General features: G+C 50.9%; 1 protein-coding gene across 3 annotated transcripts in view; it reads left to right on the forward strand.

Moving 5' to 3' along the window:
- gripap1 (GRIP1 associated protein 1) overlaps positions 1–18,026 on the forward strand; it is a 98,021-nt gene that overhangs the window by 64,119 nt on the left and 15,876 nt on the right. For all 3 annotated transcript variants that reach the window (XM_072246232.1, XM_072246233.1, XM_072246234.1), the window contains 6 exons: positions 10,210–10,284; positions 10,682–10,894; positions 11,979–12,092; positions 14,737–14,814; positions 15,355–15,450; positions 17,884–17,940. In XM_072246232.1, coding sequence (XP_072102333.1) covers positions 10,210–10,284; positions 10,682–10,894; positions 11,979–12,092; positions 14,737–14,814; positions 15,355–15,450; positions 17,884–17,940 — 633 coding nt within the window. The remainder of the gene's footprint in view (positions 1–10,209; positions 10,285–10,681; positions 10,895–11,978; positions 12,093–14,736; positions 14,815–15,354; positions 15,451–17,883; positions 17,941–18,026) is intronic.

Raw genomic sequence — 18,026 nt, forward strand, 5'->3', positions numbered from 1 at the left:
AGAGACCAACTGGAAAATGTACTCCTAGAAATGAGGACTGCACAATATGAGACATAACAGCAGAACGAGTTAATTCAGCCCATTGAGTCAGCTTCATTCTCCATCATGCCTTCTCCCTGTAGCCTTTGATGAAGATGGCAGAGTTTATCATCGAAACGTTGGTTATAATTGATATCTGTACCCGGCTGGAAGCCCAAGAAGAGTTTATTCATTTGACACCGTGACTAATCAAGAACTTAACCTCTGCTTTAAATACTCCCAACGACCTGGCCTCCACACAGATTCCACAGATTCACTGCCCTCTGGCTAAAGAAATTCCTCCACATCTCCGTTCTAAATGGACTTCCCTCTATTCTCAGGCTGCACCCTTTGGTCCTAGACTCTCCCACTATAGGAAACACCCTCTCCATGTCCACTCTATCTCGGCCTTTCAACATTCAATGGGTTTCAATGAGATCCAGCCCCTCCTCACTCATCTAAACAGCAGTGAGTAGCCATAGAAAGAGATAGTATGGAAATGAACCCTTCAACACCGATTAATCCACCCACTTGTAATACCAATATAACCCCAACCCATCTCATTCTCCCTCACACGAACTCTGGGCTGGGGAGTTTACGACAGTCAATTAATCCCCCAACCCCACAGGTCATTGGGATGTGGGAGGAAACTGGAGCACCCAGAAAATCACATACTGGCACAGGGAGAACACGTGCACACATACACACAGTGCCAGGATTCCTCATGTGTACTGTCCTTTCCCTGGGAATCAGTGCATGCAGTGACTTGTAGGTGCCTCTAGGTGGGGATGCCGAGCAGAGAGACAGATTAAGGAACGGCAGTAATAGTGATATACACACACACACACACACACACACACACACACACACACAATGCTGGAGAAACTCACAAGATCAGGCAGCCATCCATGGAGCTGAATAAACAGTTGACGTTTCCGGCTGAGACCCTGCCTCAGGACAAGAAAGAAAGGGGGAAGACACCAGAATTTAAATGTGGAGGACTGGGAAGGAAGACAAGCTAAAAAGTGATAGGTGTGTGGGAAAGGTAAAGGGCTGGAGAAGAAGGAGTCGGATCGCAGAGGAGAGTGGACCACAGCAGAAAGGGAAAGAGGAGGGGACCTAGGGGGAGGTGAACAGAAGAGTTAACAGACCAGAGTGGGCAAGAGAACAAGAGAAAAGGGGGAAGTGAAAACTTTTCATCTGGAAAAGAAATCAATGTTCATACCAACGGGATGAAGGCTTCTCCACTCTGACAGACCTGTCCCCACCAGTACCGTACCCCGGTGTTATATATTGATGGTCCTGTCCCACCAGTACCGTACCCCGGTGTTACACAGTGACAGACCCGTCCCCACCGGTACCGTACCCCGGTGTTACACAGTGACAGACCCGTCCCCACCGGTACCGTACCCCGGTGTTACACAGCGACAGACCCGATTCCACTGGTACTGTACCCCGGTATCGTACAATGACAGACCTGATTAAGTTCAGCAAGTTCTGGTTTTGATTTTGTGGTTTGAATTTGACTGCCAAACCGCCTTATTTTCCCCTTTACCTGCTACATTATTTAGAGTGCCATCGAGTGGGTAATATCACCATTGCGGTACAATTTCAGGGTTAAAGCAAGGTTAGACATTCCCATTAATATTAAATGCTCAAAATTGATTTTTTTTTTGTGCTTCCTCTGGCTTCAATGAATGGAGTGGGCTATTTGTTGGCTGACCACCGTGCTGACAATGAATTTTACTCTGTCCTCTCACCGGCCGACCACGATGCTGATGATGACTTTTACACTGGCCGATCACCGTTCTTCACCCGGTCCATTCCCCGGCTGACAGTGATGCTGACGATGACCCTTACCCTATCCTTTTGCCAGCCATCGGTTGTGCTGATGTAGACCTTTAGACTGTCATTATGCCAGCCGACCGCTATGCTGAAGATGACATTCAGCCTCACTTTTCGCTGGCCGACTGCTGTGCTGATCCTGACCTTTACGCTGTCCTTTTGGTGTCTGACCGCCGTGCTAACAATGAGCTTTACTCTATCCTTTCACCCGCCAAGGCCATGCTGAGGATATCCTTTATACGATCCTTTCATCGGCTGACTGCTGTACTGGCGATGACCTTTACCCTCACCCCAAAGATACTGTATCCCGGCGTTATACAGTGACAGACCCGTCCCCACCAGTACTGTAGCCTGGTGTTATACGCTGACAGACTCGTCCCCACTGGTACCTTACCCCGGTGTTATACAGTGACAGACCCGTCCCCACTGGTACCGTACCCCGGGGTCACACAGTGACAGACCCGTCCCCACCAGTACTGTAGCCTGGTGTTATACACTGACAGACTCGTCCCCACTGGTACCGTACCCCGGTGTTATACAGTGACAGACCCGTCCCCACTGGTACCGTACCCCGGGGTCACACAGTGACAGACCCGTCCCCACCAGTACTGTAGCCTGGTGTTATACACTGACAGACTCGTCCCCACTGGTACCTTACCCCGGTGTTATACAGTGACAGACCCGTCCCCACTGATACCGTACCCCGGTGTTACACAGTGACAGACTCGTCCCCACTGGTACCGTACCCCGGTGTTATACAGTGACAGACCCGTCCCCACCGGTACTGTACCCCGGTGTTACACAGTGACAGACCCGTCCCCACTGGTACCGTACCCCGGGGTCACACAGTGACAGACCCGTCCCCACCAGTACTGTAGCCTGGTGTTATACACTGACAGACTCGTCCCCACTGGTACCTTACCCCGGTGTTATACAGTGACAGACCCGTCCCCACTGATACCGTACCCCGGTGTTATACACTGACAGACTCGTCCCCACTGGTACCTTACCCCGGTGTTATACAGTGACAGACCCGTCCCCACTGATACCGTACCCCGGTGTTACACAGTGACAGACTCGTCCCCACTGGTACCGTACCCCGGTGTTATACAGTGACAGACCCGTCCCCACCGGTACTGTACCCCGGTGTTACACAGTGACAGACCCGTCCCCACCGGTACCGTACCCCGGTGTTATACAGTGACAGACCTGTCCCCACTGGTACTGTACCCCGGTGTTATACAGTGACAGATCTGTCCCCACCGGTACTGTAGCCTGGTGTTATACAGTGACAGACCCGTCCCCACCAGTACTGTAGCCTGGTGTTATACACTGACAGACTCGTCCCCACTGGTACCTTACCCCGGTGTTACACAGTGACAGACCCGTCCCCACTGATACCGTACTCCGGTGTTACACAGTGACAGACTCATCCCCACTGGTACCGTACCCCGGTGTTACACAGTGACAGACTCGTCCCCACTGGTACCGTACCCCAGTGTTATACAGTGACCGACCCGTCCCCACTGGTACTGGTGGGGACGGGTCTGTCACTATATAACACGGGTATGGTACCGGTGGGGATGGGTCTGTCACTGTATAACACTGGGGTACGGATTTGTCACTGTGTAATGCTGGGGTGACGTACCGATGGGGACAAGGCAGTCAGTGTATAACACTAGGGTTGGGTACCGAGATCTTGGAAGCACAATGTAGCACAGATGTACTGAGTCATTTTTTTCCCTGGAGACCCAAAACCTGGCCACCTGTATATCACACTAACTAGCCTCCCCATCTGCTCGCTAGCCAATAAGCCACTTGGTTTGTTTCCACAGTACTGACTGTATACTGCAAAGTCCCAGCATTACCGGCTGATTTGGCCAACGTGAGAAATAATTTGTGCCAAGGCTTAATGTTTCATGGACTGTATATTTCTGGTGTAATGGAATGATCCAAGAGACCTTCTGCCTTCCCTGTATCTTCCTGTTATAAATATTTCATTCACTGCTGTTCAATATTTCATGTTGCCTGCAGCATTATCACTGCTTCAGGCATCTTACCCCGCAGGTGAATGGACAGGGAGGTCTTGACACTGTCTGTTTGCCCTGGTGTTGAGCTGGAGCTGCCATACTGAGGACAACTGTTTGTTCTTTACAACCTCTCTTGTTCGGCTTGTCCACCACCACTCAGTGTCACCCACATCCAAGATAGCTTTTCTTCTCTTTTTCACTCCTTATGCTTCACACTCTCTCCACTCACCTACTCACCCTCCCCTATCCTTCCCTTTGTCTCTATTCCACTCTTCTCTCCCCCCTCCCCACTCCCCTTCCCCGTCTGGAGAGGGTACGGGACAGAAACTGTGTTCGGTAAAGACATCGGGACTGGAGTGGGTAACGACACCAGGACTGGAGAGGGTACGGGACAGATACTGTGTTCGGTCACGGGACCGGAACTGGAGAGGGTACGGGACAGATACTGTGTTTGGTCACGGGACCAGGACTGGAGAGGGTAGTGGACAGATACTGTGTTCAGTAAAGACATCGGGACTGGAGAGGGTACGGGACAGATACTGTGTTCGGTAACGGAACCGGGACTGGAGAGGGTACGGGACAGATACTGTGTTCGGTACGGGACCGGAACTGGAGAGGGTACGGGACAGATACTGTGTTTGGTCACGGGACCAGGACTGGAGAGGGTAGTGGACAGATACTGTGTTCAGTAAAGACATCAGGACTGGAGAGGGTAGGGGACAGATACTGTGTTTGGTAACGGGACCGGGACTGGAGAGGGTACGGGACAGATACTGTGTTCGGTCATGGGACTGGGACTGGAGAGGGTACGGGACAGATACTGTGTTCGGTAACGGGACTGGAACTGGAGAGGGTACGGGACAGGTACTGTGTTCAGTCAAGGGACCGGGTCTGGAGAGGTTACGGGACAGGTACTGTGTTCAGTCAAGGGACCGGGTCTGGAGAGGTTACGGGACAGATACTGTGTTCGGTAACGGGACTGGAACTGGAGAGGGTACGGGACAGATACTGTCCTTGGTAACGGGACCGGGACTGGAGAGGGTACGGGACAGATACTGTGTTCGATAACTGGACTGAGGCGGGAGAGGGTACGGGACAGGTACTGTGTTCGGTAACGGGAACGGGACTGGAGAGGGTACGGGACAGATACTGTGTTCGGTCACGGGACTGAGACTGGAGAGGGGACGGGACAGATACTGTGTTCGGTAATGACACTGGGACCGGAGAGGGTACGGGACAGATACTGTGTTCGGTAACGGGACTGAGACTGGAGAGGGTACGGGACAGATACTGCGTTCAGTAATGGGACTGGGACTGGAGAGGGTACGGGACAGATACTGTGTTCAGTAATGGGACCGGGACCGTAGAGGGTACGGGACAGATACAGTGTTCGGTAATGGGACCGGGACCGGAGAGGGTACAGGACAGATACTCTGTTCAGTAACGGGACAGAGACTGGAGAGGGTATGGGACAGATACTGTGTTCGGTAACGGGACTGGGACTAGAGAGGGTACAGGACAGATACTGTGTTCGGTCACGGGACCGGGACTGGAGAGGGTACGGGACAGATACTGTGTTCAGTAATGGGACCGGGACCATAGAGGGTACGGGACAGATACAGTGTTCGGTAATGGGACCGGGACCGGAGAGGGTACAGGACAGATACTCTGTTCAGTAACGGGACAGAGACTGGAGAGGGTATGGGACAGATACTGTGTTCGGTAACGGGACTGGGACTAGAGAGGGTACAGGACAGATACTGTGTTCGGTCACGGGACCGGGACTGGAAAGGGTACGGGACAGATACTGTGTCGGTCAGGGGACCGGGACTGGAGAGGGTACGGGACAGATACTGTGTCGGTCAGGGGACCGGGACTGGAGAGGGTACGGGACAGAAACTGTATTCGGTAACAGGACCGGGACTGGAGAGGGTACAGGATAGATATTGTGTTCGGTAACGGGAACGGGACTGGGACAGGAGCTGTAAGGAGAGGCTGAACAGGAGTGCAGGAAGCCAAGGAGTGATCAAAGAAATCATGAGGGGCACAGAGAAGGTGAATGGTCTCAGACTTTCCCAGGGTAGGGGAGTCTAAACCCAGCAAGAGGGGAAGGGTTTTAAAGGGGTGCTGAACGACTGATTTTCGATGTGGGTGTATGGAATGAGCTGAGCTGCCAAAGGAAATGTTTGAAGTGGGACCAGTAACAATTTTTAAAAGACATTCAAACAGGTATAAGGAGAGGAACAGTTTAGATGGATTTGGGCCAAGTAAGGCATTAGTCAGACCGCAGTTGGGAGTATTATGAGCAGGTTTGGGCCCCTTATTTTATAAAGGATGTACCGACATTGGAGAGGGTCCAGAGGAGCTCCTCAAAACATGTTTTGGGAATGAAAGGGTTTGGGCATCTGGACTCGTTTTGATTTTATGAAAATGAGTGGAGGTCTCATTGAAACCTATTGATTAAAGGCCTGGTTAAAGTGTAGGACCAGAGGGCATAGCCTCAGAATAGAAGAATGCCCTTTAGAACAGAGATGAATGGGAATTTCATTAGCCAGAGGGTGATGAATCTGTGGAATTCATTGGCACAGATGGCTGTGGACGCCAAGTCATTAGGTATATTTAAAGCGGAGGTTGATAGGTTGATTAGAGACAGCATCAAAGGTTACGGGGAGAATGTGGTTGAGAGTGATGCTGTAAATCAGCCATGATAGAATGGTGGAGAAGACTCAATAGGCTGAATGGCCTAATTTTGGTTAATCTGCTAGCCTGCTTTTTCAAAACAAAATCCTCAATACCCGAGAGATTCCCTGCTAGGCAGCTAGAAGCCCAGGATCTCAGCCCAGTTCCAGAGGGGCAGTGCTTGTATCTTCAGCCCCCGTGCGTCAGTAGAGTAGGCAGCTGTCGTAACGTGCCCTCGGTATGTAGATAGTTTAAACTCACAGTTTACCTCATTATGGCCTTGCTCTGCCTGTTTATTGTCTGCCTGCACTGTACTTTCTCTGTAGCTGTTTCACTTTAATCTCCATCCTGTTATTGTTTTACCTCGTGCACTGTGTAATGAATTGATATGTGTGAAGAAGCTTTTCATTGACCACTTTATCTAAGCCTTTCAGTTATCAGTAGATTTCAATGAAATTTCCCACCCCCCACCATCCATCTAAGCTCCAGCAAATACAGGCCCAGAGCCATCAAATGTTCCTGATCTTACTGTTGCGTTTCAAAGATTCATCACCTTCAAAATAAAAATCACCTCACCTGTCTTAAACAGGCACCCCCTCACTTTTCTGATGAGCAGTGATACCAGGACGTGCCCTCTTCTCATCACTACCATCAGGGAGGAGGTACAGAGCCTGAAGGCACACACTCAATGATTCAGGAACAGCTTCTTCCCCTCTGACATCTGATTTCTGAATGGACAATAAACCATGGTCACTACCTCACTACTTTTTTATTTCTGTTTTTGCACCACTTATTGAATTTAACTTTTTCATAAATATATTTACTGTTAATTCAGTTTTTGTTTCTATTATTATGTATCACAATGTACTGCTGCCACGAAGACAACAAATTTCACGACATACTTTAAACCTGATTCTGATTTATTTATTTATTGAGATACAGCACTGAATAGGCCCTTCTGGCCCTTTGAGTCGAGCTGCCCAGCAATCCCCCGATTTAATCCTAACCTAATCACAGAAGAATTTACAATGACCAACCAACCGGTACGTCTTTGGACTGTGGGAGGAAACCAGAGCACTGGGGGAAAACCCACGCTTCTGATACTGACTCCTTACCAGATTCTTGGAGAAGAGAATACCCACTCCTCAGGATCTTGGCTGTTTCAGTCGAATGCCCTGTCACGCTAATAAGCCCTCGGCGTCTGGAACTCTCCTCTAGTCGACCCTCTCCGAACCTGCTCCCAAAGCATTGATGTTCTTCTGCACTCAAGGAGACCGATGGTGTCCACAGAGCTCCAGATCTGTAAAACTGAAGCAGAACCTCTCCTGATTTTTATTCAATTCCCCTCACAATAAACACTAACATCAATAATTATTAATTACTTGTAGTAGCTGCACACTCGCATCTGTGAATCACTCTGCTGTCTCCCTGCATTTAGATAATAGGATTTTTCATTCATCTTGCCAAGGTTTTGATAACAAGTCTGTATCAATATCGGCGATACCTTCCTGCATTAAGTACTGCTAAAGCTGTTAACGGCCTTCTGTAGCTGGCTGTGATGGGGGGGCGGAGTGGCGGGGAAGAGAGCGAGAGGATCATTGCCCAGTGAACCCGGTGTTGGAGAGGGGTGGAGGGATCAGACTACACACACTCCTGTTCCCCCTCTGCCAGGGTTTCTGCTCCCCATTGCTACCCAGAGACCGATGGATTGGTGGGAGAGAGAGGGGAATCGGACAGCAATCCTCCTCCCCATCACTGCCCAGTCACCCCGGGGTTAGAGAGAGAGAGGGGGTTGGGATTCAAACAGGAATCCTATTCCCCATAATTGCACCGTCACCCCGGGGCTAGAGAAACGGAGAGATGGGGGGTGGGCAGGAAGAGAGTGGGGAGAGAAAGAATCAGAGAGGGTTTCTGTTCTCCATCACTGCCCAGTCACCCTTGAGAGAGAGAGAAAGAGATGGACAGAGACAGCATCAGCCAGCGTTCCTGTTCCCACTATAGAGATCAGTCGGAAGACAAGCAATGAGATGAGAGATTTCCTCCACCTCGGTGGGAAAAATAATCAGTGAGAGAGGCCAGGAGCCAGTGTGAGACAGAGGCGTGGGCCAATCCTTGTAAGTGAGAGCAGGAAGGGCTGTGCAGGGGTGTAGTTGAAATGTGGGACACACTGCTGGTGGGGGTGGAGGAGAACGTCCCACTGTCACCGTCAGTAGGGATTTGGATGGAGATACAGCAGATTGGAAGGATGCAGAGAACGGGCTGGGGAATGGAGCGAGTGACTTCCTCTGCCAGCGCAGATCTGATGGGCCAGATAGCCTCTGTCTGTGTCGTAGGTGCAGGTAGACTTCATAGTCAACAAATCACCAGTGATTAGGAAGACAAATGCAATACTGTCCCGCAATGGCGTGCCCACTGGAACACGAGATGGTGAACGATGCCCGGGCAGGGTGAAGCCCGCAGCAGTCCTGACATGCAAATCTGTGGGCAAAGTACTAAACAAGAGCAGGGAATCTGAGCGAGGCCCTCACCAGCAGCAGTGTGTATAGGTCTGCGCTCACCGGGAACAGTGTGTATAGGTCTGTCTTCACCGGGAGCACCTCTGTCAAGTCTCCCCTCAACCTTCTATGCTCCAAAGAATAAAGACCCAAGTTGTTCAACCTTTCTCTGTAACTTAGGAGATGAAACCCAGGCAACATTTTAGTAAACTTCCTCTGTACTCTCTCAATTTTATTGACATCTTTCCTATAATTCGGTGACCAGAACTGTACACAATACTCCAAATTTGGCCTCACCAATGCCTTATACAAATTCAGCATTACATCCCAACTGCTATACTCAATACTCTGATTAATAAAGGCCAGCAAACCAAAAGCTTTCTTCTCCACCCTATCCACATAGGTCTGCGCTCACCAGCAGCAGTGTGTATAGGTCTCCCCTCCGTGTTTCAGAGTCCAAGTCACGGGTGGAATCAGACCCGAATCGTCCAAGCCAACCAAGATGCTGATTTCAGCTAACCCCATTGGCCTGCCTTTGACCATAAGACATGGGAGCAGAATTAGGGCATCTGGCCTCTTGGCTGACTTATTTTCCCTCTCAACCCCATTCTCTTGCCTTCTCCCCGTAACCTCTGACGTCCTGTCGAATCAAAATCCTGTCAACCTCTGCTTCAAATATACTCAATGATTGGCTTCCACAGCCGTCTGTGGGAAAAATTTCCATGGATTCACCACCCTCTGGCTAAAGAAATTCCTCCTCATCTCCGTTCTAAATGGACGTCGCTCTAATCTGTGGCTGTGCCCTCTGGTCCTAGGCTGTCCCTATATAGCAAACATCCTCTCCACATCACTCTATCTAGGCCTTTCCACATTTGATAGGTTTCAGTGGGATTTCCCTCCCCACCCCACCATTCTTCTGACAACAGCAAATACCGGCCCAGGGCCAACAAACACACCTTTTATGTTAACCCTTTCATTCCTGGGATTATTTTCATGACCCTCTCCAATGCCAGCAAATCCTTCCTTAAATGGGGGGCCTAAAACAGCTCACAATATTCCATGAGGTCCGACCAAAGCCATACAAATTCCCAGCATTACGTCCTTGCTGAACTGTCCCTCTTCTCTCCTTTCCTCTTGTGCAGGGTGTGACGCAAGCCAACGGGCTGCTCCTAGAGCAGGTACAGCAGCTGGAGCAGGAGCTGGAGGAGGCTCGGAAGGTGAGATCTCCGATCTGCTGTCCCTCCCCACCCCACCCGAACCGCTTACCTGGAGCTGGCACACACGTGCTCTCCTCCCCCCCCTCCCCGAGATGCCCACAGTCTCCCTCAACCTCCTCTCCGTCCACCCTCTGCACAAGTCACCCTCCCCTTCCATACCTCTCTGTCATCTCTCTTTCCTTTCTCCCCCTCCCTCTGTCCCTATCTCAGCTCTCACTCTCTGTATATATCCCTCTATATCTCTATCTCACGTGCATTCTCGAGTTCTCAGGAGTGTGCTAACTTTCTCTGTGTTTTCTCCCAAACCCCTTCTACCACCCCTCCCCACTCCACATTCCTGTCCCATCCTGGACTGCGTGTCTCCCCCACCCCCAACTTCTGTCGAGCTGTGCCGCAGTCAGCGGACAAGCGTAAGGCCATGCTAGATGAGCTGGCCATCGAGATCCAGCAGGAGAAGGGCCGTCACAAGGAGGCGGTGGGCGACCTGAAACTGCAGCACGAGAAGGAGGTGCTGGCCGTCCGCGCCAAGTACGAGAGGGAGCTGCGCGAGCTGTACGAGAACAAGAATCACAGCGAGGACGAGCTGAAAGCCCAGCTCCGGGAGGAGAAGGTCAGGGAGGGAGGGCCAGCTCCGGGAGGTCAGGGAGGGAGGAGGGTCTAGCTCCGGGAGGAGAAGGTCAGGGTGGGAGCTGAGGACCCATCTCCAGGAGAAGGTGAGTGTGGGAGGGGCTAGCTCTGGGAGGTCAGGAAGGGAGGGAGGGAACTGAGGGCCCATCTCCAGGAGCAGGAGCTGGGAAGGAGAAGGTGAGGGAGGGAACAGCAACGAGAGAGGGAGGGAGCTGAGGACCCAGCTCGGGAGGAGAAGGTCAGGAAGGAAGGGGCAAAGAGGGAGTGAGGACCTTACTCTGGGAGGAGAAGGTGAGGGAGGGAACTGAGGGCACTGCTCCAGAGAAGAAGGTGAGGGGAATGGCAGAGAGCAGAAAGGGGGGAGGTGAGGGGAAGGGGAGATGATAGGGGAGAGAGGGGTGATAAGGTGGGGGAGGTTATAGGGGAGGGGGAGATGTGGAAGGACGTGGGAGTTGAGGAGGAAGTGGGAAGTGAAGGGTGGTGAGAGGGGAAGAGTGGAGAGGTGACTGTAGGAGGGAGGGGAAGTGGCTGAGGGGAGGAGGTGGGGGTCAATGAGAATGTGCAGGAGGGAGGAGAAGAGAAGGTGGGAGAGGGGAGTGAGAGGAAAATGGGTTTAGGGGAGGGAGTAGAGTGAAGGGAGGAAGCTGTGAGGACAGTGAATGGGAAGGCTGAGGAGGAGATGAGAAGGGTGAAGGGGTCCTGAGGTGTATGGAGGCCAAGGAGTAAGGGGAACTGTGGTAATGGAGGTGAGGGAGGGTAGAATCAGTTGGAGCTGTGGGTGAGTGAAATTGCAATCAATCAGGCAGGATGGGGAGGGAGGTGTGATGGCGGCTAGTGCCAGTAGGAGGGGTATTTGAGGGGAGAGGGTATCAGGGCCGGGTGTCAGAACAGCAAGGTGGGACCTTCTGCTGAGTGAGAAGGCCTGACTACACAGTGGGGGTGGGGTGGGAGTACGGTATGGAGGCTGGCATCGGTGAGGGAGGGATTTGGATTTGGGCTTGGGGGGAGTCCTGGAATGCTGGGGGGTGGGTGTGAGACATTAACCCTGTTGCTGCCTCCCCACGCAGGCCCGGGGCCGGGAGTTGGAGAGCTTGCAACAGGCCGCCGAGGGGCTGAGGCAGCAGCTGGAGGCTGCGGAGGGAGCCAAGGGCTGGTTCCAGAGGAGACTGAATGAAGCAGAGGTGAGGCTGCGGGGGTGGCGGGCAGCCTCCCTGCCCACTTAGCACAATTTCTTACAGGGCCAGCGGTTCAATTCCCGCTGCTGCCTATAAGGAGTTTGTACGATCTCCCCGTGACCGCGTGTGTTTCCCCCAGGTGCTCTGGTTTCCTCCCACAGTCCAAGGACGTATGGCTTAGGCTTACTATGTTATGGGCGTGTTGGTCATGGACACAACTGACATTTTAATGTACGTACATGTGACACATAGACTAAATTTTTATCTTTATCCATCTTGCCCTCCCACCTCCACCTCCATTGCCCCTTGTGGAACATGATTGAATGGAGGAGATGACTCAGTGGGCAGAATGGCCCAACTCTGCTTCTATGTCTCATGGTTTTCAGCCCACCAGTTTGTGCTCCACAGTGCCTAATCTGTCCCCTACATTTCCCCCCATGCGCACAGTACGTCCCCTCCATTGCCCCCCACCCCCAGGCACGCGGTCCGTCCCCTCCGTCGCGCCCCCCCCCCCCCACCATGCGTGCACGCAGCCCATCCCCTCCCCTAATAAAGCAGATTATGCAACATGCTGTCTTTACTATCCTGGTTGACTTTTGCATCCACATGGACCCCAAAATCCCTCGTTGCATCAACACTGTGTACTTTTCCTTTCTATTTGGTCTCCTAAAGCGCAACACCTCACACTTGCCTGGATTAAACACCATCTGCCATTTCACCACCCGTATCTACAACTGACCTATAGCCTGCTGTATCCTTTGGCAACCTTCTACACCCTCGACGGTGCCGCCAAACCCATCCATGTTTTCATCCAAGTTATTTATGTACACTCAATGGCTATTTCATTGGTTGTACCTGCTTGTTAATGCAAATTCCTTATCAGCCAATCACGTGGCAGCAATACAATACATAAAAGCATGCAGACATGGTCAAGAAGTTCAGTTGTTGTTCAGAGTAAACATCAGAACGAGGAAAGAATGTGATCTAAGTGACTTTGATTGTGGAATGATTGTTGGTGTCAGATGGGGTGACTTGAGTATTTCAGATAGAACATAGAAAGCCTACAGCACAATACAGGCCCTTTGGCCCACAAAGCTGTGCTGAACATGCCCTTACCTTAGAAATTACCTAGGATTACCAGTAGCCCTCTATTTTTCTGAGCTCCATGTATCCATCCAGGAGTCTCTTAAAGGACCCTACCGTTTCTGCCTCCACCACTGTCACCAGCAGCCCATTCCACGCACTCACCACTCTCTGCATGAAAAACTTACCCCTGACATCTCCTCTGTACCTACTTCCAAGCACCTTAAAACTGTGCCCTCTCGTGCTAGCCATTTCAGCCCTGGGAGAAAGCCTCTGACTATCCACACAATCAATGCCTTTTATCATCTTATACACCTCCATCAGGTCACCTCTCGTCCTCCGTTGCTCCAAGGAGAAAAGGCAGAGTTCACTCAACCTATTCTCGTAAGGCATGCTCTCCAATCCAGGCAATATCCTTGTAAATCTCCTCTGCACCCTTTCTATGGTTTCCACGTCCTTCCTATAGTGAGGCAACCAGAACTGAGCACAGTACTCCAGGTGGGGTCTGACCAGGGTCCTATATAGCTGCAACATTACCTCTCGGCTCTTAAACTCAATCCCACAATTGATGAAGGCCAATGCACCGTACACCTTCTTAACCACAGAGTCATCCTACGCAGCAGCTTTGAGTATTCTATGGACTCGGACCCCAAGATCCCTCTGATCCTGCACACTGCCAAGAGTCTTATCATTAATACTATATTCTGTCATCATTTTTGACCTACCAATATGAACCACTTCATACTTACCTGGATTGAACTCCAGCTACCACTTCTCAGCCCAGTTTTGTATCCTATCAATGTCCTGCTGTAACCTCTGACAGCCTTCCACACTATCCAGAACACCCCCAGTCTTTGTGTGGTCAGCAAATTTATTAACCCATCCCTCCACTTCCTCATCTAGGTCATTTATAAAAATCATGAAGAGTAAGGGTCCCAGAACAGATCCCTGTGACACACCACTGGTCACCGACCTGCCTGCAGAATATGACCCGTCTACAACCACTCTTTGCCTTCTGTGGGCAAGCCAGTTCTGGATCCACAAAGCAATGTCCCCTTGGATCCCATGTCCTCCTTACTTTCTCAATAAGCCTTGCATGGGGTACCTTGTCAAATGCTTTGCTGAAATCCATATACACTACATCTACTGCTCTACCTTCATCAATGTGTTTCATTACATCCTCAAAAAATTCAGTCAGGCTCGTAAGGCACGACCTGCCTTTGAGAAAGCCATACTGATTATTCTTAATCATATTATGCCTCTCCAGATCTCCTGGGATTTTCACACACAACAGAGTTTACAGACAATGGTGTGAAAAATGTGTTTTAAATCCAGTGAAATTGCCGTGTTAATGAGAAGTCAGAGGAGAATGGCCAGACTGGTTCAAGCTGACAGGAAGGTGACAGTAACTCAAATAACCACACGTTACAACAGTGGCATTTAGAAGAGCATCTTTGAACATACAACATGTCAAACCTCGAAGTGGATGGGCTACAGTAGCAGGAAACCGCACCGGGTTCTACTCCGGTGTCTAGTAATCTGAGATTCTGTGATCATTACCCTGCAGGAGCTGGTGGAGCAGAAGCAGAGGGAACACGAGGAGAACGTGAAGCAGCTGCAGGAAGCCCACGCTCTCGAGCTGCAGGTACGTTCCTTTGCGTGGAGTTCCCTCCTGTAGCATGTCCTTCCTTACTGTTCCTCCCTCCTGTGGTGCGGCTCAGTGCTCCCTCCCCATCGTCCCTCCCTCCCCACAGCGTGACACTCCCTCATTCCCCGTCGTCCGTCCCTCCCTGCGGAGGAGCATTGAGTTGGTGGCACCACACCATGGGAGAGGAAATGAAAAGGGAGCACTGCGCCACAGGAAGGCCACCGAGAAGGGAGTGTTGTGCCTTTGGGACGGGTGGTGAAGAGGGCAGGAGGACCGCAGAGTGCGAGAGCAGCCGGGAGGGAGGGCTGCGCGGCGGAGAGGGAGCACCGGGCTGTAGGAGGGGCGACCCTGTCTCCCCCAGTGCCCCTGGTGGGGTGGTGTGCAGAAACAAGAACACCAGATGACAGTCATTGTGTGGCTGTGTGTGGGATCATCCTGTGCCGGCAGCAAGGGGCTGCTGGTTTCTGCTGTGGGCTCGCACCAGCACCTAGTTCACTGATGTCTGTGTGTCTGCCGTCCCCCACTCCCCAATCCCAGGCCAAGGAGCAGGAAACGGCAAGTGTGCGGGAGGAGCTGTCCCGGGTCGAGGGAGAGCGTGACGGACATGGAGAGACCATCGCCAAACTCCGGCAGGTACCATACCTCCTACCCCCTCTGACAGAGCGCAGAAATGTCCAATTGTAGATGACCCCATCCCCCAGTATCCCCCCCACCCCCCCATTAATAAAAATCCCACCCTCACTTTCTGATACACTCTTAACTCTCCCTCCTGGGATGGAAGTGTGGTCACCTGTTCAAACGAGAGATCAAAATAAGAGGGGCCAAGCGAGGTTGGCAGGCAGTGACCAGTGGGGTACCGCAAGGCTCGGTGCTGGGACCACAACTATTTACAATATACATCAATTATTTAGAGGAAGGGATTAAAAGTAACATTAGCAAATTTGCCGATGACACAAAGCTGGGTGGCAGTGTGAAATGTGAGGAGGATGTTATGAGAATGCAGGGTGACTTGGACAGGTTGGGGTGAGTGGGCAGATGCATGGCGGATGCAGTTTAATGTGGATAAATGTGAGGTTATCCACTTTGGTGGCAAGAACAGGAAGGCAGATTACTATCTGAATGGTGTCAAGTTAGGAAAAGGGGAAGTACAACGAGATCTAGGTGTCCTTGTTGATCAGTCACTGAAAGTAAGCATGCAGGTACAGCAGGCAGTGAAGAAAGCTAATGGCATGTTGGCCTTCATAACAAGGGGAGTTGAGTATAGGAGCAAAGATGTCCTTCTGCAGTTGTTCAGGGCCCTGGTGAGACCACACCTGGAGTATTGTGTGCAGTTTTGGTCTCCAAATTTGACTCTTGCTATGGAGGGAGTGCAGCGTAGGTTCACGAGGTTAATTCCTGGGATGGTGGGACTGTCATATGTTGAAAGATTGGAGCGACTGGGCTTATATACACTGGAATTTAGAAGGATGAGAGGGGATCTTATTGAAACGTATAAGATTATTAAGGGATTGGACATGCTAGAAGCAGGAAACATGTTCCCGATGTTGGGGGAGTCGAGAACCAGAGGCCACAGTTTAAGCATAAGGGGTAGGCCATTTAGAACAGAGTTGAGGAAAAACTTTTTCACCCAGAGAGTTGTGGATCTGTGGAATGCTCTGCCTCAGAAGGCAGTGGAGGCCAATTCTGTGGATGCTTTCAAGAAAGAGTTCGATAGAGCTCTTAAAGATAGTGGAGTCAAGGGATATGGGGAGAAGGCAGGAACGAAGTACTGATTGTGGATGATCAGCCATGATCACAGTGAATGGTGGTGCTGGCTCGAAGGGCCAAATGGCCTACCCCTGCACCTATTGTCTATTGTTGTTTCTTTCCCTGCCTTTGAAACAATCCATCCCAGTTGGCTGTCATTGACTACTGGTGTTGTTCAGGGGTCAGTATTGGGACTGCTACTTTTCACATTGTTTATCAGTGATTTGGATAATGGAATTTGTTGGCTTTGTGGCAAAGTTTGCGGATGATATGAAAGTAGGTGGAGGGGTAGGTAGCGCTGAGGAAGCAATGCAACTTAGACAGATTGGAAGAATGGACAAACAAGTGACAGATGGAATACAGCGTTGGGAAATGTATGATAATGCATTTCAGTAAAAGGAACAATAGTGCAAACTAATATCGAAATGGGGAGAAGGTTCAAACATCAGAGGGGCTTAGGAGTCCTTGTGTAAGAGTCCCAGAGGGTTAATTTACAGATTGAGTTCATAGTAAAGAAGGCAAATGGAATAGAATATAAGAGCAAGGAGATAATGCTGAGCTTTTATAAGACACTAGTCAGGGTGCACTTGGAATATTGTCAACAGTTTTGGGCCCCATATCTCAGAAAGGATGTACTGTTGCTGGAGAGGTTCCAGAGGATGTTCACGAGGATGATTCTGAGAATGAAGGAGTTAATATACGAGGAGTGTTTGGAATTTAGAAGAATACGTGGGAATCTCATCAAAACCTGCCAAATGTTGAAAGGACTAGGTAGAGTGGATGTGGGGAGGACGTTTCCTATGGTGGGGGTATCCAGAACTAGAGGCACGGCCTAAAAATTGAGGGGCAAGCCTTTAAAACAGGTAAGGAGGATTTTTTTTTAGCCGAAGAATAGTGAATCTGTGGAATGCTCTGCCACAGACTGTGGTGGAGGCCAAGTCTGTGGGTATATTTAAGGCAGAAGATGATCAGTCAGGGCATCAAAAGATATGGCGAGAAGGCACGTGTATAGGGTTGAGTGGGATCTGGGATCAACCATGATGGAATGGCAGAGCAGACTCGATGGGCTGAATGGCCTAATTCTGCTCTTGTGTCTTATGGTCTTATCCCCTCTTGGTCTTGTCCTGTTAGGAAGAGCGGTAAAGGCCTCGACCCAAGAGAGCAGCCATTCTTCTTCTGTCTGCAGAAACTGATCTTGTCCGCACCCCCTCCTCCAGGTTCCTCCAGCAGATTGTTCAATGGTTGCTCTGGGTGTGCTACTTGGGCGCATCATTAATCCACGGCTGACGTGTCCCTCCCCTCCCTCCCCCTCCCCCTCAGGAAATCAAGGACACGGTGGATGGTCAGCGGATCCTAGAGAAGAAAGGGAGCTCTGCGGTAAGCTGAAGGGTGTGTGGGCGGCGAATATCGGTGGGTGGGGGGGGACTTGTGATTGGATCGCTTCTCAGTCAGGATCCGAGACC

The sequence above is a fragment of the Mobula birostris genome, chromosome 29 (assembly GCF_030028105.1).
Source record: "Mobula birostris isolate sMobBir1 chromosome 29, sMobBir1.hap1, whole genome shotgun sequence".
In the NCBI taxonomy this organism is placed as follows: Eukaryota; Metazoa; Chordata; class Chondrichthyes; order Myliobatiformes; family Myliobatidae; genus Mobula; species Mobula birostris.